We start from the raw sequence: 23637 nt of genomic DNA on the forward strand, positions 1-23637 counted from the left end.
TGTCATTGTGACTATGTTGATAATTTTCCTTTTAAACAGTAGGCTTCAGGAAAACAGGAATTTTATCCTAGTGTGTATAGTCTTCTTTTAAGGATATTTTAGGGTAACTTTATAAATACAAATCATTTTTGAAGTCCTTTGTGACAGACTAACATTTAATGTAGCCTTTTTGAATAGAATATTTTTAAATTTGTAAATTTAGTGAACATATTTGTAAATACTTTTCTACTAGTAAATAAAGCACTATTTCTAGTGGAACTATTGTAATATTTGCAGAATCTGTTTCTCATTCTGGAATCTTTGTTTGTCTTTGTTTTTTCAGTCTCCTGAACAACAACCAAATCAGACAGATTTCCAGAAATGCTTTTGAAGGACTTGAAAATTTGCTTTATCTGTAAGTTGCAAAAAAGATCAACAATGACATATGGTGTTAATAGATTATTTTTGCTTTTTTGTTTGTTTTAACCAACGTAATTACTTATCTTCTTGAAAACCACTGTCAACCTTTACATAAAACACACTCAAACATTTCTAAGTGAAGTCAGTTGTTGCTTTCAACAGATTATTCATCTAAGCACATTTGAATATTTATGTACATTTTAATCCCCCATCCCTGCCACGAAAATTTTAAATTGGAGAAAAATAAAAACAAAAGTTTGTCCAACTTTCATGTTCAAATCTAATTAATTGATAATTATACAAATTGCATTGATCCAAGAGAAGCGTTTTGTATCAACAACTCAGCCAACCAAGACCTTCTGAAGCCAGTGAACACATTATAACTAGAAACTTTAATGAACCTGGATAGGATCCAAAGTTTGGAAAAACTAGCTCACAAATATGTTGACAATTGTGATGCTCTTTTGTTTATAACAAGTAAATGAGAATAAAGGTATTTTAAATAAGTCCCTGTTTTGACCCAGAAACAAGTGCATGCAGGTAAATTGAAAGTTGGGAGGTCATGACACATATGATTACGTGGAGGCTGAAGGAAGAAACTAGATAATTTGTCTAAGCACAGAGTGAGTGCTGCAACTTTTCTTTTGAAGAATCTTTTTTTTTATAATAGATTTATTTTTTCTTGGTGTTCAATTTACCAACATACAGAATAACACCCAGTGCTCATCCCGTCAAGTGTCCCCCTCGGTGCCCGTCACCCATTCACCCCCACCCCCCGCCCTCCTCCCCTTCCACCACCCCTAGTTCGTTTCCCAGAGTTAGGAGTCTTTATGTTCTGTCTCCCTTTCTGATATTTCCCACACATTTCTTCTCCCTTCCCTTATATTCCCTTTCACTATTATTTATATTCCCCAAATGAATGAGAACATACACTGTTTGTCCTTCTCCGATTGACTCATTTCACTCAGCATAATACCCTCCAGTTCCATCCACGTTGAAGCAAATGGTGGGTATTTGTTGTTTCTAATGGCTGAGTAATATTCCATTGTATACATAGACCACATCTTCTTTATCCATTCATCTTTCGATGGGCACCGAGGCTCCTTCCACAGTTTGGCTATTGTGGACATGGCTGCTAGAAACATCGGGGTGCAGGTGTCCCGGCGTTTCATTGCATCTGTATCTTTGGGGTAAATCCCCAACAGTGCAATTGCTGGGTCGTAGGGCAGGTCTATTTTTAACTCTTTGAGGAACCTCCACACAGTTTTCCAGAGTGGCTGCATCAGTTCACATTCCCACCAACAGTGTAGGAGGGTTCCCTTTCTCCCATCCTCTCCAACATTTGTGGTTTCCTGCCTTGTTAATTTTCCCCATTCTCACTGGTGTGAGGTGGTATCTCATTGTGGTTTTGATTTGTATTTCCCTGATGGCAAGTGATGCAGAGCATTTTCTCATGTGCATGTTGGCCATGTCTATGTCTTCCTCTGTGAGATTTCTCTTCATGTCTTTTGCCCATTTCATGATTGGATTGTTTGTTTCTTTGGTGTTGAGTTTAATAAGTTCTTTATAGATCTTGGAAACTAGCCCTTTATCTGATATGTCATTTGCAAATATCTTCTCCCATTCTGTAGGTTGTCTTTGAGTTTTGTTGACTGTATCCTTTGCTGTGCAAAAGCTTCTTATCTTGATGAAGTCCCAATAGTTCATTTTTGCTTTTGTTTCTTTTGCCTTCGTGGATGTATCTTGCAAGAAGTTACTGTGGCCGAGTTCAAAAAGGGTGTTGCCTGTGTTCTCCTCTAGGATTTTGATGGAATCTTGTCTCACATTTAGATCTTTCATCCATTTTGAGTTTATCTTTGTGTATGGTGAAAGAGAGTGGTCTAGTTTCATTCTTCTGCATGTGGATGTCCAATTTTCCCAGCACCATTTATTGAAGAGACTGTCTTTCTTCCAGTGGATCGTCTTTCCTCCTTTATCGAATATTAGTTGACCATAAAGTTCAGGGTCCACTTCTGGGTTCTCTATTCTGTTCCATTGATCTATGTGTCTGTTTTTGTGCCAGTACCACACTGTCTTGATGACCACAGCTTTGTAGTACAACCTGAAATCTGGCATTGTGATGCCCCCAGTACTGGTTTTCTTTTTTAAAATTCCCCTGGCTATTCGGGGTCTTTTCTGATTCCACACAAATCTTAAAATAATTTGTTCTAACTCTCTGAAGAAAGTCCATGGTATTTTGATAGGGATTGCATTAAACGTGTAAATTGCCCTGGGTAACATTGACATTTTCACAATATTAATTCTGCCAATCCATGAGCATGGAATATTTTTTCCATCTCTTTGTGTCTTCCTCAATTTCTTTCAGAAGTGTTCTATAGTTTTTAGGGTATAGATCCTTTACCTCTTTGGTTAGGTTTATTCCTAGGTATCTTATGCTTTTGGGTGCAATTGTAAATGGGATTGACTCCTTAATTTCTCTTTCTTCAGTCTCATTGTTAGTGTATAGAAATGCCATTGATTTCTGGGCATTGATTTTGTATCCTGCCACGCTACCAAATTGCTGTATGAGTTCTAGCAATCTTGGGGTGGAGGCTTTTGGGTTTTCTATGTAGAGTATCATGTCATCGGCGAAGAGGGAGAGTTTGACTTCTTCTTTGCCAATTTGAATGCCTTTAATGTCTTTTTGTTGTCTGATTGCTGAGGCTAGGACTTCCAGTACTATGTTGAATAGCAGTGGTGAGAGTGGACATCCCTGTCTTGTTCCTGATCTTAGGGGAAAGGCTCCCAGTGCTTCCCCATTGAGAATGATATTTGCTGTGGGCTTTTCGTAGATGGCTTTTAAGATGTCGAGGAAAGTTCCCTCTATCCCTACACTCTGAAGAGTTTTGATCAGGAATGGATGCTGTATTTTTGTCAAATGCTTTCTCTGCATCTAATGAGAGGATCATATGGTTCTTGGTTTTTCTCTTGCTGATATGATGAATCACATTGATTGTTTTACGAGTGTTGAACCAGCCTTGTGTCCTGGGGATAAATCCTACTTGGTCATGGTGAATAATTTTCTTAATGTTTGTTGGATCCTATTGGCTAGTATCTTGTTGAGAATTTTTGCATCCATGTTCATCAGGGATATTGGTCTGTAATTCTCCTTTTTGGTGGGGTCTTTGTCTGGTTTTGGAATTAAGGTGATGCTGGCCTCATAGAATGAATTTGGAAGTACTCCATCTCTTTCTATCTTTCCAAACAGCTTTAGTAGAATAGGTATGGTTTCTTCTTTAAACGTTTGATAGAATTCCCCTGGGAAGCCATCTGGCCCTGGACTTTGTGTCTTGGGAGGTTTTTGATGACTGCTTCAATTTCCTCCCTGGTTATTGGCCTGTTCAGGTTTTCTATTTCTTCCTGTTCCAGTTTTGGTAGTTTGTGGCTTTCCAGGAATGCGTCCATTTCTTCTAGATTGCCTAATTTATTGGCGTAGAGCTGTTCATAATATGTTTTTAAAATCGTTTGTATTTCCTTGGTGTTGGTAGTGATCTCTCCTTTCTCATTCATGATTTTATTAATTTGAGTCTTCTCTCTCTTCTTTTTAATAAGGTTGGCTAATGGTTTATCTATCTTATTAATTCTTTCAAAGAACCAACTCCTGGTTCTGTTGATCTTTTCCACAGTTCTTCTGGTCTCGATTTCGTTGAGTTCTGCTCGAATTTTAATTAACTCTCTTCTTCTGCTGGGCGTAGGGTCTATTTGCTGTTTTTTCTCTAGCTCCTTTATGTGTAAGGTTAGCTTTTGTATTTGAGTTCTTTCCAGTTTTTGAATGGATGCTTGTATTGCGATGTATTTCCCCCTTAGGACTGCTTTTGCTGCATCCCAAAGATTTTGAACGGTTGTATCTTCATTCTCATTAGTTTCCATGAATCTTTTTAATTCTTCCTTAATTTCCTGGTTGACCCTTTCATCTTTTAGCAGGATGGTCCTTAACCTCCACGTGTTTGAGGTCCTTCCAAACTTCTTCTTGTGATTTAGTTCTAATTTCAAGGCATTATGGTCTGAGAATATGCAGGGGACGATCCCAATCTTTTGGTATCGGTTCAGACCCGATTTGTGACCCAGTATGTGGTCTATTCTGGAGAAAGTTCCATGTGCACTTGAGAAGAATGTGTATTCAGTTGAGTTTGGATGTAAAGTTCTGTAGATATCTGTGAAATCTATCTGGTCCAGTGTATCATTTAAGCTCTCGTTTCTTTGGAGATATTGTGCTTAGAAGACCTATCGAGGGTAGAAAGAGCTAGATTGAAGTCACCAAGTATAAGTGTATTATTATCTAAGTATTTCTTCACTTTGGTTATTAATTGGTTTAAATATTTGGAGCTCCCACATTCGGGGCATATATATTGAGGATTGTTAAGTCCTCTTGTTGGATAGATCCTTTAAGTATGAGATAGTGTCCCTCTTCATCTCTCACTACAGTCTTCAGGGTAAATTTTAGTTTATCTGATATAAGGATGGCTACCCCTGCTTTCTTTTGAGAACCATTTGAATGGTAAATGGTTCTCCAACCTTTTCTTTTCAGGTTGTAGGTGTCCTTCTGTCTAAAATGAGTCTCTTGTAGACAGCAAATAGATGGGTCCTGCTTTTTTATCCAGTCTGAAACCCTGCGCCTTTTGATGGGGTCATTAAGCCTGTTCACGTTCAGAGTTACTATTGAAAGATATGAGTTTAGTGTCATCATGATATCTATTCAGTCCTTGTTTTTGTGGATTGTTCCACTGAACTTCTTCTTAAAGGGTAATTTTAAGAGTCCCCCTTAAAATTTCTTGCAGAGCTGGTTTGGAGGTCACATATTCTTTCAGTTCCTGCCTGTCTTGGAAGCTCTTTATCTCTCCTTCCATTCTGAATGAGAGCCTTGCTGGATAAAGTATTCTTGGTTGCATGTTCTTCTCATTTAGGACCCTGAATATATCCTGCCAGCCCTTTCTGGCCTGCCAGGTCTCTGTGGAGAGGTCTGCTGTTACCCTAATACTCCTCCCCATAAAAGTCAGGGACTTCTTGTCTCTTGCTGCTTTAAGGATCTTCTCTTTATCTTTGGAATTTGCAAGCTTCACTATTAAATGTCGAGGTGTTGAACGGTTTTTATTGATTTTAGGGGGGATCTCTCTATTTCCTGGATCTGAATGCCTGTTTCCCTTCCCAGATTAGGAAAGTTTTCAGCTATGATTTGTTCAAATACATATTCTGGCCCTCTGACCCTTTCGGCGCCCTCGGGAACCCCAATTAAACGTAGGTTTTTCTTCCTTAGGTTGTCATTTATTTCCCTTAATCTGTCTTCATGGTCTCTTATTTGTTTGTCTCTTTTTTCCTCAGTTTCCCTCTTTGCCATCAACTTGTCTTCTATGTCACTCACTCGTTCTTCCACCTCGTTAACCCTCGTCGTTAGGACTTCTAGTTTGTATTGCATCTCATTCAATTGATTTTTAATTTCTGCCTGATTGGATCTAAATTCTGCAGTCATGAAGTCTCTTGAGTCCTTTATGCTTTTTTCTAGAGCCACCAGTAGCTGTATAATAGTGCTTCTGAATTGGCTTTCTGACATTGAATTGTAATCCAGATTTTGTAACTCTGTGGGAGAGAGGGCTGTTTCTGATTCTTTCTTTTGAGGTGAGGTTTTCCTTCTAGTCATTTTGCTTAGTGCAGAGTGGCCAAAAACAAGTTGTATTGGGAAAAGGAGAAAAAGAGAGAGAGAGAAGAAAGAAAAGAGAAAAGAGAAAAAGAGAAAAAGGAAGAAAAAAGGAGAAAAGAGGAAGAAAAAGAAAGAAAGGTGAAAAAAAGGGGGGGAAGCAATCAGAAATCAAAAAGAAAAAAAAAAAAACCACACGGGGAGTATCTTCTGATTCTGTATACTCTAAGTCCCTTGACTTCCCCTGGAACTGGTCCGTCCAGCTGGTCTTCTGGGGAGGGGCCTGCTGTGCTGATTTTCAGGTGTTAGCACTTGGGGGAGCTGCTCTGCCCCTGCCTGCTGCAGGGCTCAGGGGGGGTTGTTTACCCCGTGAGGCCCCAGGAGGAACAACCGCAGTGGCGGGGCCAGCTCTGCAGCCCTGGAGTCAGCTCCCGCAGTCACACGGAGCTCTCCGTCTGCAGGGCCTGGAGGCTCCGGGGCGGGGCCGCTGATCTGCTCTGCTCCGGGCAGGAGCGTCCTCGCTGTCCTGGGCCCTCCCGGCCTCTGCCTGTCCCGGGGGAGGCCGGATCCTGGGCTGTGTCCCGGCGCCCTGTGCTCCGGGGCCTGCGCTGTGGGATTCGCGCTCCCGCCCCGCAGCCCCCTCCGCGGAGCCGCCGCCCGAGCCCCTCCGAGCTGCTCCGGGTCCCGCCGTGCGCGCTGCAGCCCTTAGGGAGCTCGGCGCACTCTCCGCGGCGCAGGTGTCTGTTAGTGTCCCAGGGAGCCCGAGGGCATCCCCGCCCTCCTGGGTCCTGCTCCAACTCCCTGCGGGCCCCTTTCCGCCCGGGAAGGTTGGTGCAGCTCCTGCTTCTCCGGGACGGGGCTCTCCTGTCCTGGGGACACTCGCCCCGGCCTCAGCCCGGCTCCTCGCGGGGCCCCTCCCCCTTGGAGGCCTTTTGTTTCTTTATTTCTTTTCCCCCATCTTCCTACCTTGATAGAAGCGCGAACTCTTCTCACTGTAGCATTCCAGCTGGTCTCTCTTTAAATCTCAGGCCGAATTCGTAGGTTTTCAGGATGATTTGAAGGTGATCTAGGTAATTTGGTGGGGACAGGTGACTTGGGGACCCTACTCTTCCGCCGTCTTGCCCCTCCTCCTCTTTTGAAGAATCTTAAAGAGGTAATTAACATTTTTACAGAAATATGCCCATTTGTACTTCGTATAAAAAGTTGGTTACTTTTTAAAGAAAAGACACTATCCTAACCCTTTGCTTCCATTTCATTTCTACAATGATCACAGCATCTTTATGAAACACAGGAATTCATGTTATAACTCAGTTCTGGAGACTTTACAGCCTTTTGCATTCAGTTGATATACCCCAGGCTAACAGGCAAGGTCTTCTACAACTTTCTTTAATCACTCAGTCCTAAACTGCTGATTCATTCTTGGAGTTGGTCCATTCTTTTTGATGTTCTAATTGTTCATGACCAACCTAACATGCCTAGCAGGTGCGTGTCAGTTTTGATCCCCACATAAGAAACATTACCAAGAGGGTTTCATGCTTTCTCAATGGTGGTGTGAGGAATCCCAGTTCTGTGGTTCTTTACTCATTGGCATGTAAAGAGTTATCACCCCTACAGTAAAACAATCTAATTAATTTTAAAAAACCTAAAAACTTTACAACAGTAAATAATGACCTAGAAGAAACCTCATTACTAGTGCAATATTCAGTGAAATAATCTCGTAAAATGATAGTTATTGGCAAGAACTTAATTTTGGATAAAATGAACATTCAGCATTACTGTGGCTTGGATCAATTACATGCACAAGTGCACTATCTGCTCTGTGTAAGAAGTATTTCACCAAACTTCCAGTCAATTCTCTAGCCAGTTCACACATTACCCATTAAGTGAAAAATACAAATCTTTTGTAAGATGTACATTTAGGAAAGGGGAAGGATAATTTATAAATGTTTCATTATGCAATAGGTTGTGAGCACATTCTTATGGCCACTGAAGTGAATCTTTCCATATTTTCAAGAACATTGACAAGTAAGGTTTACTTCTCAAATCAGAGAAGTTCATAGGAAAAAGAAAGTTATGGACTAAAAGACCTATTCATGCAGACAGCACCTGTTTGGATGAGAAGAAGACGGAATTGTAAGGTTTAGAAGAAAACATCAGAGTTTGAGTTGATTAAAAATGGTCTAACTGTGCCATTTTGTGTCAATACTTTAAGCTGGCTATCCACTATCATTCTGTGACCTGATCCAGTGAAAATGCTTGTTTGCTTGGAGCAAACAAGGACAGAATTCACAAATACTCTGAAATATGGTGATATTCATTAATTTGGTGGTCTGTGGTGATGTTGGGATAGGCAGTGGGGAAGGTAGTAGTGTATGAAGATGAAGAGGCATCAGTAATACCTATATACGTGTTTGGAGATAAAGACACACATATTTATAGGACAACAGGTCTTATTAAAATGGGCACACATAAGGCATGACGGTGTCAGAACAGAAGGAAGTCCAATTGTGTCTTCCAGTGTGATGGGCAAGTTAGACTTCAAATAAGGAGGTGTGGAATTATTGAGTCATTGACCAAAGCTAAGCACTGTCAACATTGACAATGTCTTTGCTATGATATCAGCTATAAAGTATACTATAATTTTGTTGTCTTGCCCCACTTTGGCCAGAAATATTAAACACAATTTGAAGAAAATGCATTCCTAGGGACAATTCTAAGTTTGAGATGGCATGTGTTGGTTAGAGCAGTGAGTACAGAAGGAAAGATGGAGTAACCTGTAACTGGGAACCAAGGGGTAAGATCAGAAAGGCCTTTGCACAAGAATCTAAATGGTACCATGTCAGGGAGAATTTATTGAGGAAGGGTATGATCATCTCTGTGGTTGGGGAGAGGCCATTCTGGGAGAATGGACAGGTGTGCTTGAGGCAAAGATTCAAATAGTAGGAAGCTATGCCTAGGTCTCCTGAACTGCCACACATGACAACAGCCTGGACAGGGGTCTGCAGAGCTGGAGAGGGATTTTTGGTGTAGATTTATTTAATGACTATGACAGATGAGAGGGAATTCTGCTCTTCTCATAGAAAATCCCCGTTCCTGTCCCAGTCTGTGCCACTAATACTCCAGCCTCCTTTCACTGTCCTGGGAGCCTTCCTTGACCACTTTCATACTCATACTTTCCTTACGCATTCCCTCTCCTGCACAACTCTAGTTTTTATTTTCCACCCAGTGTTCTGAATCTTTGGATGGATCACTCATAGGATTTAATTTAATTTAACATTTAATTGTACTTAGTGTTTATTTCCACTTCTTTCCCTATGTGTATGTGTGTTGAGTTCTCAATGGCCACATACTTGAGAATCGGGGTCTTGCTTGTATTTCTGTCCAATTCATACAAAGTTCCAGACAGAGTTCTATGCTTCCCCAAACTTGTGTGCTCTTCCAGCACACATCTGTTTTCTTTTCGGTAAATAGCACCCTTATTCTTGAGCTGCTTGGCATCATGCTTAGGTTCTTCCTTTCTCGTATGCTACTTCGGCACACTCTGTTCATTTCAATCCTAAAAACATTTCTAATTTGGTCATTTTCTCCATCTCTCCTTTGTCTACTCTAGTGTAAGCAGTCATTATTTCCCTGCTTCACATTTCATTTTAATAAAAGCAACACCCCTTATTTTGGCCTGTAAGTCCTAGCATTTTTAAAGATTTTATTTATTCATGAGAGACACAGAGAGAGAGAGAGAGAGAGAGAGAGAGAGAGGGAGAGAGAGAGAGAGAGGCAGAGACACAGGCAGAGGGAGAAGCAGGCTCCATGTAGGGAGCCCAACGTGGGACTTGATCCCGGGTCTCCAGGATCACACTCTGGGCTGAAGGTGGCGCTAAACTGCTGAGCCACCCAGGCTGCCCCCTTATCATGGTTTTTGATCCATACATACGTGTAAATCCATCTCATGTATTTCTTTCTTTTGCTTTTTATATTTGATCCGTTGTTCTTTATTTTTCCAAACACAATAAGCACTTAGCTCCTATGCCATGGGCTGTCACACGTGCTGCTTGTTGGTTTTTCCTTGTGATCTTCTGTCTTGTTTAATGTTATTTCCCTAGGACTCACTCTAGGTCAATCAACCCTCTCCTTTTTTCCCTATCAGGGCACCCTGTTTATTTCATTTATCATGTCTACCACAACAGTTAATGTTTCTCCCCCTATTTTTTTAAACCTATTTTCTGACTTCCCACTGGATTTTATGAAGGCAAGTGGCCATAGTCCTCTTATTTATCATATATATCATCATCTAGAACATAGGGAGTAAATGCTCATTAAATATTTGTTGACTAAATAGGAGAAAATAAGGTGATCAATAAATGCTTGATATTTGACTAATACTTTTAATTATGCTAAGTTCATTATTTTTTAGAAAGGGAGATACACCATTAAATGCATTAGCTTTTTCAGCAATGTATATCAATCAGTTATTTATATTGTGCCTTTTCCAAGGATTTCAGGTGTTTATATTACATGAAGTAGTTCTAGTACATGTATATTCAGGAGGCTAATTTTTTTAAAGATTTTATTTATTTATTTATTCATGAAAGACACACACACAGAGAGAGAGAGAGAGAGAGAAAGAGAGAGAGAGAGAGGGAGAGAGAGGCAGAGACACAGACAGAGGGAGAAGCAGGCTCCATGCCAGGAGCCTGATGTGGGACTCGATCTCTGGTCTCCAGGATCATGCCCTGGGCTGAAGGCAACTACTTTGTATTAAACCAGAATTGCAACTTTGCCCTGCCAAACACAAAAGAGGGCACATATTGTTCTCTAAAACAAAAGTATTTCTGAACTTTTCTGAAATTCTAATGTGTTTTGATCCAAATTGTATCATTGATTCCCTTGGGCAAAAAAAAAAATTGAATATCTCAGGATGAATTTTGCTTTTAGATTCATGAGAAAAAGTATCACTGTTTGAATATATCTTTGGAGACCAGTTCATTTAGGGTTAGCTGAATTTTGGACCTAAGATGCATTGATAAACTGAGAGAAAAACCTTCCTTTTCTTTGGGTTAGCAGACCAGCAACTGTTATGAACATTTCCCCTGGTATTCATTATTCTTAACCAAGTTAGAATTAATCTAGTGATAAACTCCAAAATGAATTTTTATTTATTCAGAAACATCTTGGCATCTATAGGTAGTAATGATCTCATTACTGATGAGCATTTAACAATTTTAAAAAAACTATCTGTAAGGTAAGAACTGTTGCCTATCTGCTCATGTTTGAGATACACTGAGCATCATTTAGTAGTATTTTTACAGGAAATGTATTCCACGTTCAAATCCATAATTTTGTTTCTGGGTTTGGTTCCCAGAGTCTCTTCTCTGATTTATAGCTTCTTTCTGCTTCTATCCCAGCTCTTGGCATCATTGTCCTCATGAACTCCTATTTCTGAATGCTACCCCCTCTGCACACACTCAGCTTCTTAGATCTTTGGCTGATTATGTCATTTGCAATTGTATATTCAGCATTGGTCTTTCTCATCTCTCTCTAGTCTCTGAATTTATTTGGAGTCTACCAAATAATAGACCTATAGATAAAAAGGTCTATTTATTTGGAATTTATTTGGAGTCTACCAAATTTTTGTGACCTATAGATAAAAAGATATTCTTGTGAAAGTATTGGGCAATTTTTAAAAAATATTTTTTTATTTATTCATGAGAGACACACACACACAGAGAGAGAGGCGGAGACACAGACAGACAGGCAGAGGGAGAAGCAGGCTCTGTGCAGGGAGCCTGATGCGAGACTTGATCCTGGGACTCCAGGATCATGCCCTGGGCCAAAGGCAGGCACTAAACCGCTGAGCCACCCAGGGATCTCCAGTATTGGGCAATTTATAAATGTTGAGTTCTTGGGTAAGCGAGTGCTATTGAAGAATTTCACCTTTAATACTGTGAACTTGAAGGACACAACTCACCACTTCTGGCCCCTGTGAATATTCCCTGAGCATTAATGATAATCTAACAAAATAAATGAAATTTCCATGGAGTTTCTTGTTCACTGTATTAGTTAGCTTTTGCTGTGTACCAAATTACCTGAGAACTTAGTGACTTAAGAATTACTATTTCTTATGATTGACGTATGGGTTTATTGCACAGATCTTCTGGTGTAGACTGGGTCAGCTGAGGCTGGAAGCTTTATTTTATAATGGTTTTACTTACATATCTGGCAACTGCACAGTGTCAACTGAGATGGCTTTTTCCTCCATGTGGTTTCTGTTTCTCTAGCCAACTAGACTGTGCTTGTTTATGGTGATCTTACCTTAAGTGCCATCAGAGATGAGCTTTTCATGCCTCTCTTATGTCATATTTGCTAGTGTCTCATTTCCCAAGTCCAATCACGTGGTCGGGACCTGATTCAAGCACTGGATTCCACCTCTTGATGGGCAAAGAACAGAATCATCTGGCAAAAGGGTTGAATCCAGGGATGGGGAAAAACTTACGGCAATTTCTTCAATCTATCACATTGACATTGAGCTTCCTAGAGTGAGGCCCAAGTTGCAATCACAACCAGGCATGTCCTGGTTTAGTCACCAGAATAGAGTTATGCAATGGGTACTATGTTCACAAAGGGAGAAGAGGTCATATCCACTTGGACACATGGGGCTGGAAGAAGGTTAAACTTGATGAAAGGAATAGTCCTTTAGCTTAATCTTGAAAGGAGGATTTATGAGAAAAGACAAGGCATAGTTTGGTATGTTTGGGAAATGGCAACTATCTTTTAATGATTAGATTGTAGAGCCCAAATAGAGTATGATAAGAGATAAACTTGGCAAGTTCGACAAAGGCCAAATAATGGGAGAGGGGAAGTTTGTATGCCTCTCTGTCTCACTTGGGGTTACCTCTTACTTACTTCTACTCACTCCAAACCAGCCTCTGTTCCTACCACACTACTTGAAGTTCTCTGACAAAGGCCACTCATATTGTTATATTGCAAATTTTCCATTATATACTGTGTTTAATTATATCTGATAGTTTCCTTTTGTTGACCATTCATGCTCTTGACAATATCTTTGGTGTTAGTGACATCTCTCGTGTTCCTCGTCTTCCCTTCACTCTTCTGTCTGCTTTGTCTCAGACTGCACCTAGAGTTTAATACTGTGAACTTGAAGGACACAACTCACCACTTCTGGCCCCTGTGAATATTCCCTGAGCATTAATGATAATCTAACAAAATAAATGAAATTTCCATGGAGTTTCTTGTTCACTGTATTAGTTAGCTTTTGCTGTGTACCAAATTACCTGAGAACTTAGTGACTTAAGAATTACTATTTCTTATGATTGACGTATGGGTTTATTGCACAGATCTTCTGGTGTAGACTGGCCATCCCAGGCTCTGTTCTTTATCATACTATGGTTGAAAACATCCGCTTCCATTGTATCAGTTATTATCTAGATGCTGCTGGCTCACAAGTCTTTATTCTGAGCCTAAATTGTCTTATGTTTTCAAATACATATGCATGTACACACTTGACATGTCCCATTGGAGCGTCAGACTCAGCATGATTTAAGTTTGACTAAATTATCTTTTGCTCTTCAAACTTGCTACCTATTTCCTGTTCAAACATGCTTCTTATTTTGGGAAATGATGACAGACTCATACAGTAATCTAAACTAAACACCCATGCATCATACTGGCCTTCTCCCAATTCCTCTCCTACTAAATCTAGTTAGTTGTCAAGTTCTATTTTGCTTTAGTACTGTTTGTATCTTCCCTATCTATGCCCACTGTGCTGACTTACATTTAGTCCATGTTACCCATCACTCTATGAGAAAACCTCATTTTTTTTGTTTAAGCTGCTCCTCTTCTGACTCTGAAGGACGACCAGTCATCTTTTTAAAACACAAATTCCCGATCATGCCATTCTTCTGTGGGTCCTTCAGTGACTCCTCATTGTTGTTTGGTTGAAGTAAAATATACAAGGCTTGACTTCACTTACATCTTCAGCTTCCTTAATGACCTCCTCAAACCATGTTCTGTGAAGTTCCTGATGTGTGGTATTTGATGGCCTCCATATTAGATGCCTATCGGTCATCTTTGAGTTACTGGATTATACTGGTATTGTGTCTTCCTGTGATTCCTTCCTGCTCCTTCACTCTGATATTGAGATCACATCACAGATCTGTTATTTATTATCACCTATATGTGTGAGCAATACACAGTATCACTAGTCTGTGCATCAACCTTGTATAGTTTTATGATTGGAAAAATCGACAGAGTAATTTTATCAGGGATATGAATGTGGGAATACTATACCTAATGAAGAATAAAAGGGGAAAGAGAAGGGAAATAAGCAACGTGGGTAGTGGTAGAGAGTGTGGCAGCTTTGCACTTTTGGGTGGATAACCGTGGCCTGAGTTTTCTCTTTCTCTGTCAGTTGATCTTAGGAGAACTCCCCATGAGACTATAGCTGCAGGCTGGGAGAGAGAGGGTGGTGTAGCATGAGTAGGACCATGGGCATTTGGCCACTTCTTTATGTCATTTGTTTTTGGCTTTAGGGACTGCTTGGGGCTGATCATGTATATACCACCTCCATTTGAAGATGGAATGTTTGCTCTGCGTATCAAACTTTAGGGCTTTGTGGGTCAGAACACACACAGCTCATGATGGACAGCTCAGATCATAGGGTAACTTGGCGGCCCAGGGGTAAGCAACAGTCTCTGTTAAGGCCCAGCAACAGGCCAAGAACTGTCTCTCAAAAGGGAGAATAGTTGTTGTTTTTTTCAATTTTAGTCATATAAGTATTTTTATATGCTAAAGTTTTTACTTGGGTTCTTTTTATATTTTCTGTTTGTTAGTTGAGATTTTATTTTTTTGTTTCCAGTTTGTAATTGCTTATTGAAACATTTTTATGACTCTTAAAATCTCTATCACGGAATTCTGACCTCACTGTTGTATTGTTGTAGGTATCTGTATTAGGCAGCTAAGGCTGCCATAACACAAAATTATAGACCGGGTGGCTTAAACAGTAGAAATGTGTTTTCCCAGAGTTCTAGAGGCCCAAAGTCGAAGATCAAAAGGGTGACAGAGTTGCGTTTTTTTTTTTTTTTAGAATTCCCTCTCCTTGGCATGTAGATGGCCATCATCTCTCTGTCCATAGATATATATAATATATAATAATCGCCTTTTCCTATAAGGATGACAGTTGTGTTGGATTAGGGCCCACCCTAATGACTTTATTTTACCTTAATTAGTTCTTTAGAAAGGCCTTATCTTCAAATATTCTGAGGTACTGAAAGTTGATATTTCAACTTATGAATGGAGTTGGGAGTGGGGCACACTTTAACCCATAACAGCATTTATTTATTATCTTTTTTCATTACATTTGGTATCTCTCTGGTTCTCATTATGGTGAGTGGTTTTTGGTTAAAACCTGGACCTTTTTGGGTATTATGTTGAGACTCTGAGTCTTATTTAAATCTGTTTTAGCTGACTTCTTCTTTGTTAGGGAAGGGGCTGTCTTTCTACTGTCAGGTGGGTGTAGAAGCCCAGGTTCCCCAGTTTGCCTCCATGGATATCCATGTGCTAGTGGGACTCCTTGTTATTTTTAGGCAGAGTTGGGAACTCTGGTTTTCCACTAGGCCTCCACTGTTCCTTGCTGGGAGGATTATAAATGCTTCATTATTGCTTCCCACAGGCCTACACTGACACCAGGTAGAGGGAGTGGCTTCATTCCTGCCTCAGGATGGTAAAACTATGACTGTCCACTAAGCCTCCCCTGATGCCACCCCAACCAGGGGCAAAAGGGACAGCTCTTTATTGCTACTTTGGATTAGAGGTCTAGGCTTCTTAGGTGGTCTATACTGTCACCTTGGGGTGGTTTCATTATTTTTATTGTTTGGGTAGGAACGTCCTAGCTCCTGTAACAATACTGCTATGGGGGTATTGGGTTCCTCATTTGGCTTCACGAGGTTGGAGATCTAGCTCCTCGCTTGGCTTTTACTGGCATGGGTGGGGATGGGGCCACATATTTTCTGTGGTGTTTGGCTGGAGTAGAGTGGTTCTTTTCCAAAAGTTTTCTGTCTTGTTAGACTTTCCCATTCCCTTGTTCATTGTGACTTTTTATTGTCTGCATTCATTGACATTTCCTGGTTTTTGGCTGTTCAGCTTCACATCTGGAATAACTGACCAAACAGAAAACCCAGAGACTGTTGTGTTATTTCTTGAGTCTTGAGATTCTTAGCAAATTTGCCTTCTCTCTGCCTTTCAGTCTTTTTATGTTTGCCTTATTTATAATATCTATGTTTTTAAATTATGCTTACCAAGAAAACTATGAAAAGGATTTCTACTTTACCTTCTCAGAGATAGAAATCTTTATAAACACTTTTGAGTGTCTTTTTCAGTATGTATATATTCTTTTCTTTTCCTTCTAAAATTTAACCCATGTGTCCCAGCAAGAGCCCTCTGTGGCTCAAACTATCTGTAACCCTGCCCCCTTTCATTGGGAGCTTCTGCTTCAGATCACCCAACCAAGTACTCTTCCATCCCTGTGCACCTTGTGCCCTCACACCTCCCTGACTTCTAGGTCTGTGTGTTCAGGAGAAGCCCCAGTCCAGCAGGCCATCCTCCTGGAGCTGGGAGTTCCTCACATTGTACTTGAGGTTCCTCAGTGGGGGTGGGGTCATTTGTTTGAGTCAGACCCCTGTGGCTCTCTGCTGGGAAGAGGCTCAAGACATCTGCAGGAGTCAGGCCTACCTGCTGTCTCTCATCAGCAGGCTTCCTGGTCCTGCCCAGAATCAAGGGTAAGGAGTTCCATGACATCTGGCTTTAGTGGAACAAAGAATATGTTTTGGAGTAGGGTGGACCTTGGTATCACTATGAGTCCCCCAGAAGTAATCACTGGGATCCCAGTCTATCCTCCAAGTCCCAACTCAGGGACCCATCCCAGGGTACCTGGATGCTGAGTCCCAGTGGCTTACACAAGTGCACTTTCTCCCACCATCTTCTCTCTAAGCATCAGGCCCTCAGGTCCTGTTGGATAGGGCATGCCTTTGCCAACCAGGACATGTTAGGGCAGTTTTTCTCCTCTCTGTGCCCTTGATGTGGAAGTTTGAGTGCTGGTTACCATTAGACTCCGCATGTTGGAGTAGAGGCTGGTATGTTGTTTTGGGGTTTTTTTTTTTTTGATCAAAAAAAAATAGCTAATAACCATCATTCTCCAATATATGAATAAAATTTCTTTGTTTTTATTGTAGTAAAATATATATAACATAAAATTTACCATTTTAATCATTTTAAGTGTACAATTCAGTGGCATTATGTACATATGCACATACATATGCACAATGTTGTACAATCATAAGTAGTTTTCCATTTCTAGAACTTTTTCATCATCCCCTATAGAAACTCTATACCCATTAAATAATAACTTCCCATGTTTCCCTCTTCTCAGGCACTGGTAATCTAATCTATTTTATGTCTCTATAAATTAGCCTATTCTAGGTATCTCAAATACAGTAAGTCAATATTTAGACTTTTGCATCTGGCTTATTTCACTTAGCATGATTTTTCAAGTTTCATCCATGTTGTAGCATGTATCAGAATTTGATTCATTTTTAAAGGCTCAATAATATTCCATTGTATGGATATGCCCATCTGTTGATGGGAATTTGGGTTCTTTCCAACTTTTAGTTATTATGAATAATGTTACTGTGAGTACTGCTATAAATGTACCTACCCGAATTCCTGCTTTCAAATCTTTTGGGTATATAACAGAAGCAGGCTTGCAGATTTCTTTTTATGAAATTATTTACTGATAGAATACTTTCATTAGTTTATATATTCATTCATTTATTCAGTGCATCTCTTGATTGTCACCCACTTGCCAAACTCTGTACTGATATTAATGTTCAATATCACATATTTGCATAGTGTCTTAAAGAGTTTTATAAATCTTTCATTGACTCCTTGCAATAGACTTATGATTTGATATATTAATATCCTAACTACATATGTAATGAAATGTATCTTTATAAGCTTAATTTTCTGAGAATTCCACCACTGAGTCCAGACTCACATTTCTGCCTTCTAATTTTGAGCCAATATTCTTTCAGTTGACAATCTTGAAATATTTAAGCAAAGATTAGGTTAACATTTGAGGAAAATGCTCTAAAACATGTTCTGTAACTCAAACTCCAGAAAATTTTCCATTATAATGAATCTATTATAATGATGATATGTAGGTGATTTTCTAAAGTTTCAAACATTGTTTTAAGTTTTCTTATTTTTACAGTAGGAAACACTATCTCTGGAAATGGCATTATCAGCAGTGTATTTTGTTTGATGTGTAAACATTCAATTAATCATATCAATATAAATTTTATCAATGTATTAATTTTGCATATATATCTGCTATCTAAAAAATTTTTTTGAATCTGTAAAGATGTCTCTGAGTTGATGATTGTATTTTTGGAGTTTATCTTTGGCAATATTATAATAGTTTATTTCCAAAGTGAATAAATATTGATCAGAAATTATAATTAAGTTCTTGGCTCCAGTGGTAGAACTGAAATGAATTTGTTATTGAATAGCAAGATTTAAATTTCAAATGAAAGTATTTCTGGAATACTTAATACATGTTAATAAATAGAATTTTACTTTCAGTAATTTAAATTATTTGGCAGTTTTTCAAAAAAGGACAGAGATAAATGATGATAAAATTTTTAATTGTCATTTTTCTATTGCTGTTTAAGATCTTTGGAAAATTATGGATTATTACCTCTGAAATAATTCAGAACACAGTTTTAGGGTATAGAAGAAACTTTTCCCCCATTTAGTAAGAATAGATGTGTTTTCTACTTGAACTTTGCCCATAAAGACTATTGCATATTCATATAGTTATGAAACAGTGTTGTAATCATAAAATATATACTATGTGATAGTATAAACAATATAACTATGTTTAAGTTATGAAACAAAGCTAATGCTTGATCTTCACTAAGTCTAGTTTGGATATTAGAATGACTTAGGGAGTCAAATGTGATGTTGTAGTGTGAATACACACTACTGTTAGAAAACATTTGAAAAGCAGGGGAAATGATAGAGATGGTTACTTATGGTGGTCATTTTTAAAAATAAAAAGCTTCAGGTTTGTCAGTTTTCACGATGCTGAAGATGTTATCATAAGGAATTTCAGAGACATGGAGGATGAAGAGATAGAAAAATAAATAGAGGTTTTTCTTTTTCTTGTCCTTCTCTCTTTTTAAAAATATAATATCAGTTTAGATATTCTTGGTTGCAGTAGAACAAAATAAACAGCATAACTGCTCAGATGGCCATAAATATTGTAGAGATAATGAGGGAGCTGACTCCAGAGCCGGAGAGAGCTGGCCACCGCCAGTGGTATTTTTCCTCCTGGTGTCACCATGTGCCTGGGAGAGGTGGGGCTGCCAGGGAACAGGGGCCTCATGGGGTAAACAGCTCCCACTGAGCCCGGTACCTGGTGGGGGATGGAGCATCCTCCCAGGTGCACACACCTGAGAATAAGCAGAGCAGACCCTCCCCCAGAAGGCCAGCTGGAGGGAGAGGGGAAGACCAAGTTCTTGACCGAGCAGCACTGGAAAGCTCCAGGGGAAGTCAAGGGATTTACAGTATATAGAACTAGAGGGTACCCCTCCTTTTTTTCCTTCCTTTTTCCAGTACAACTCGTTTTTATATCAGACTGTAAATTTCTAATTTTTTTTCTCTTTTCCCACCTTCAATACAGTATTTTACCACTTCTTCATTTTTAAGATTCTTCCTTTTTGACTTTCATATTTCTACAATTACAAGTCCTAGATATATTTTCCACTTCTAGATTCCCTTCAACATACTCAACTTAATTTTGGGAGATATAAAAGGTATGTTTTTTTTGTTTTGTGTTTTTTGTTTTCTCTGCCTCGTTTTGTTCTATGATGGCGAAAGTTGATACCGCCTAAAACATGACCAGCGTGCACCCAGAACTGAGTGGTATACCATGCTGGTTCATCCTGTGAGATTCCTCATTCCCATTTTGCCCCCCTATTTTATCTCATTTATGTTTTGGTGGCCAGTATTGGGGCTTTCTACAAGTATTTCTGTGTTATATAAATTTGGGACTGAGCATCTTCTAACATAAAGACTTAATATACTCAGAAACAAGAGGATCACCCTCTAGGAGCCCTCAGGTAGACTACATTCTCCCTCCACTACAAGTTCGTCACCACCACCATCTCCCAGTCCCCCCATTTTTGCTCTTCTCCTTTATGTTCCTTTTTCCTTTTTCTTTTCTATTCTTTTTTCCCCTCTCTTCTTTAGGATTCCTAACCTTTTATTTTTTACTACTTTGTTATAAAATTTGTTTTTCACTTTAGTGGTCCTTTTGGTTTATTTCATTCGGATCTTTGTTTTCAATTTCTGGTCTCTGACCTTGGCAGAATCACCTAGGGTGAAATTTACTTAGGTCGTGGTTGATATTCTTAACTCAGTCCACTCACAACCACTCTGCACAGAGCAAAATGACTAGAAATAAAAACTCATCACAAAAGAAAATCAGAAGCAGTACTCTCTGCCACAGAGTTACAGAGTTTGGATTACAATTCGATGTCAGAAAGCCAATTCCGAAGCATAATTATAAAGCTACGAGTGGCTCTGGAAAAAAAGCATAAAGGATTCAAGAGACTTCATGACTGCAGAATTTAGATCTAATCAGGCTGAAATTAAAAATCAATTAAATGAGATGCAATCCAAACTGGAGGTCCTAATGACGAGGGTTAACGAGGTAGAAGAACAAGTGAGTGACATAGAAGACAAGTTGATGGCAAGGAAGGAAGCTGAGGACAAAAGAGAAAAACAATGAAAAGACCATGAGGAAAGGTTAAGGTAAATAAATGGTAGCCTCAGAAGGAAAAATCTACGTATAATTGGGGTTCCAGAGGGTGCCAAGAGGGCCAGAGGGCCAGAAAGCATATTTGAACAAATCATAGCTGAGAACTTCCCTAACTAGGGGAGGGAACAGGCATTCAGATCCAGAAGATAGAGAGGTCTAAAATCAATAAAAACCTTTCAACACCTCAACATTTAATAATGAAACTTGCAATTTCCAAAGATAAAGAGAAAAATCCTTAAAGAACCAAGAGACAGGAGTTCCCTATCTTATATGGGGAGAAATATTAGATTAACAGCAGACCTCTCCACAGAAGCCTGGCAGGCCAGAAAGGGCTGGCAGGATATATCAAGGTCCTAAATGAGAAAACATGCAGCCAAGAATACTTTAGCCAGCAAGGCTCTCATTCAGAATAGAAGGAGAGATAAAAAGCTTCCAAGATAGGCAGAAACTGAAAGAATATGTGACCACCAACCAGCTCTGCACGAAATATTAAGGGACACTCTGTGAAAGAAAGAGGATGCCCAAGGAAACAATCCACAAAAACAGGGGCTGAATCGGTATTATGATGACACTCAATTCATATCTTTCCATAGTAACTCTGAACATGAATGGGCTTAATGATCCCATCAAAAGACACAGGGTTTCAGACTGGATAAAAAAAAAAAAACAAGACCATCTATTTGCTGTCTACAAGAGACTCATTTTAGACCTAAGGACATCTACAGCCTGAAAATACAAGGCTGGAGAACCATTTACCATTCAAAGTTCCTCAAAAGAAAGCTGGGGTAGCCATCCTTAGATCAGATAAATTAAACTTTATCCCAAAGACTGTAGTAAGAGATGAAGAGGGACACCATATCATACTTAAAGGATCTATCCAACAAGGGGACCTAACAATCATGAATATTTATGCACCTAATGGGGGAGCTGCCAAGTATATCAATCAATTAATAACCAAAGTTAAGGCATACTTAGATAACAATACACTTATACTGGGAGACTTTAACACAGCGCTTTCTGCAAATAACAGATCTTGTAAGCACAACACCTCCAAAGAAACAAGAGCTTTAAATGTTACACTGGGCCAGATAGATTTCACAGATATTTACAGAACTTTACATCCAAACGCAGCTGACTACACATTCTTCTCAAGTGCACATGGAACTTCCTCCAGAATAGACCACATACTGGGTCACAAATCAGGTCTGAACCGATACCAAAATATTGGGATTGTCCCCTGCATATTTTCAGACCATAATGCTTTGAAACTGGAACTAAATCCCAAGAAGAAATTTGGAAGAAACTCAAACACGTGGAGGTTAAAGAGCATCCTGCTAAAAGATGAAAGGGTCAACCAAGACATTAGAGAAGAATTAAAAAGATTCAAGGAAACTAATGAGAATGAAGATACAACAGTTCAAAATCTTTGGGATACAGCCAAAGCAGGCCTGAGAGGAAACTACATCACAATACAAGCAACCCTCAAAAAACTGGAAAGCACTCAAATACACAAGCTAACCGCACACCTAAAGGAACTGGAGAAAGAACAGCAAATAAGACAAGAGTTAATAAAGATTTGAGCCGAACTCAATGAAATAGAGACCAGAAGAACTGTAGAACAGATCGACAAAGCCAGGAGTTGGTTCTTTGAAAGAATTAAAAAGATAGATAAACCATTAGCCATCCTTATTAAAAACAAAAGGAAAAGACTCAAATGAATAAAATCATGAATGAAAAAGGAAAGATCACCACCAATACCAAGGAAATACAAACGATTTTAAAAACTTATTATGAGCAGCTACACGCCAAAAAATTAGGCAACCTAGAAGAAATGGACGCATTTCTGGAAAACCACAAACTACCAAAACTGGAACAGGAAGAAATAGAAAACCTGAACAGGCTGATAACCGGGGAGAAAATTGAAGCAGTCATCAAAAACCTCCCAAGACACAAAAGTCCAGGGCCAGATGGCTTCCCAGGGCAATTCTATCAAACGTTTAAAAGAAGCAATACCTATTCTACTAAAGCTGTTCCGAAAGATAGAAGGGATGGAGTACTTCCAAACTTGTTCTATGAGGCCAGCATCACCTTAATTCCAAAACCAGACAAAGAACCCACCATAAAGGAGAATTACAGACCAATATCCCTGATGAACATGGATGCAAAAATTCTCAACAAGATACTAGCCAATAAGATCCAACAGTACATTAAGATTATTCACCATGACCAAGTGGGGTTTATCCCCGGGATGCAAGGCTGGTTCAACACTCGTAAAGCAATCAACGTGATAGATCATATCAACAAGAGAAAAAGCAAGAACCATATGATCCTCTCAATAGATGCAGAGAAAGCATTTGACAAAATACGGCATCCATTCCTGATCAAAACTCTTCAGAGTGTAGGGATAGAGGGAACATTCCTCAGCCTCTTAAAAGCCATCTACGAAAAGCCCACAGCAAATATCATTCTCAACAGGGAAATACTGGGAGCCTTTCCCCTAAGATCAGGAACAAGACAGGGATGTCCACTCTCACCACTGCTATTCAACATCGTACTGGAAGTCCTAGCCTCAGCCATCAGACAACAAAAAGACATAAAAGGTATTCAAATTGGCAAAGAAGAAGTCAAACTCTCCCTCTTTGCAGATGACATGATACTCTGCATAGAAACCCAA

At 39.4% G+C, this 23637-nt stretch overlaps 1 protein-coding gene across 1 annotated transcript in view; it reads left to right on the forward strand.

Moving 5' to 3' along the window:
* The window catches only part of PXDNL (peroxidasin like), a 428332-nt gene that overhangs the window by 207275 nt on the left and 197420 nt on the right, over nt 1–23637 (forward strand). The window contains 2 exon segments of the mRNA XM_055318359.1: nt 323–394; nt 13947–13988. Coding sequence (XP_055174334.1) covers nt 323–394; nt 13947–13988 — 114 coding nt within the window.

This window comes from Nyctereutes procyonoides, unplaced genomic scaffold, assembly GCF_905146905.1.
Source record: "Nyctereutes procyonoides isolate TBG_1078 unplaced genomic scaffold, NYPRO_anot_genome, whole genome shotgun sequence".
In the NCBI taxonomy this organism is placed as follows: Eukaryota; Metazoa; Chordata; class Mammalia; order Carnivora; family Canidae; genus Nyctereutes; species Nyctereutes procyonoides.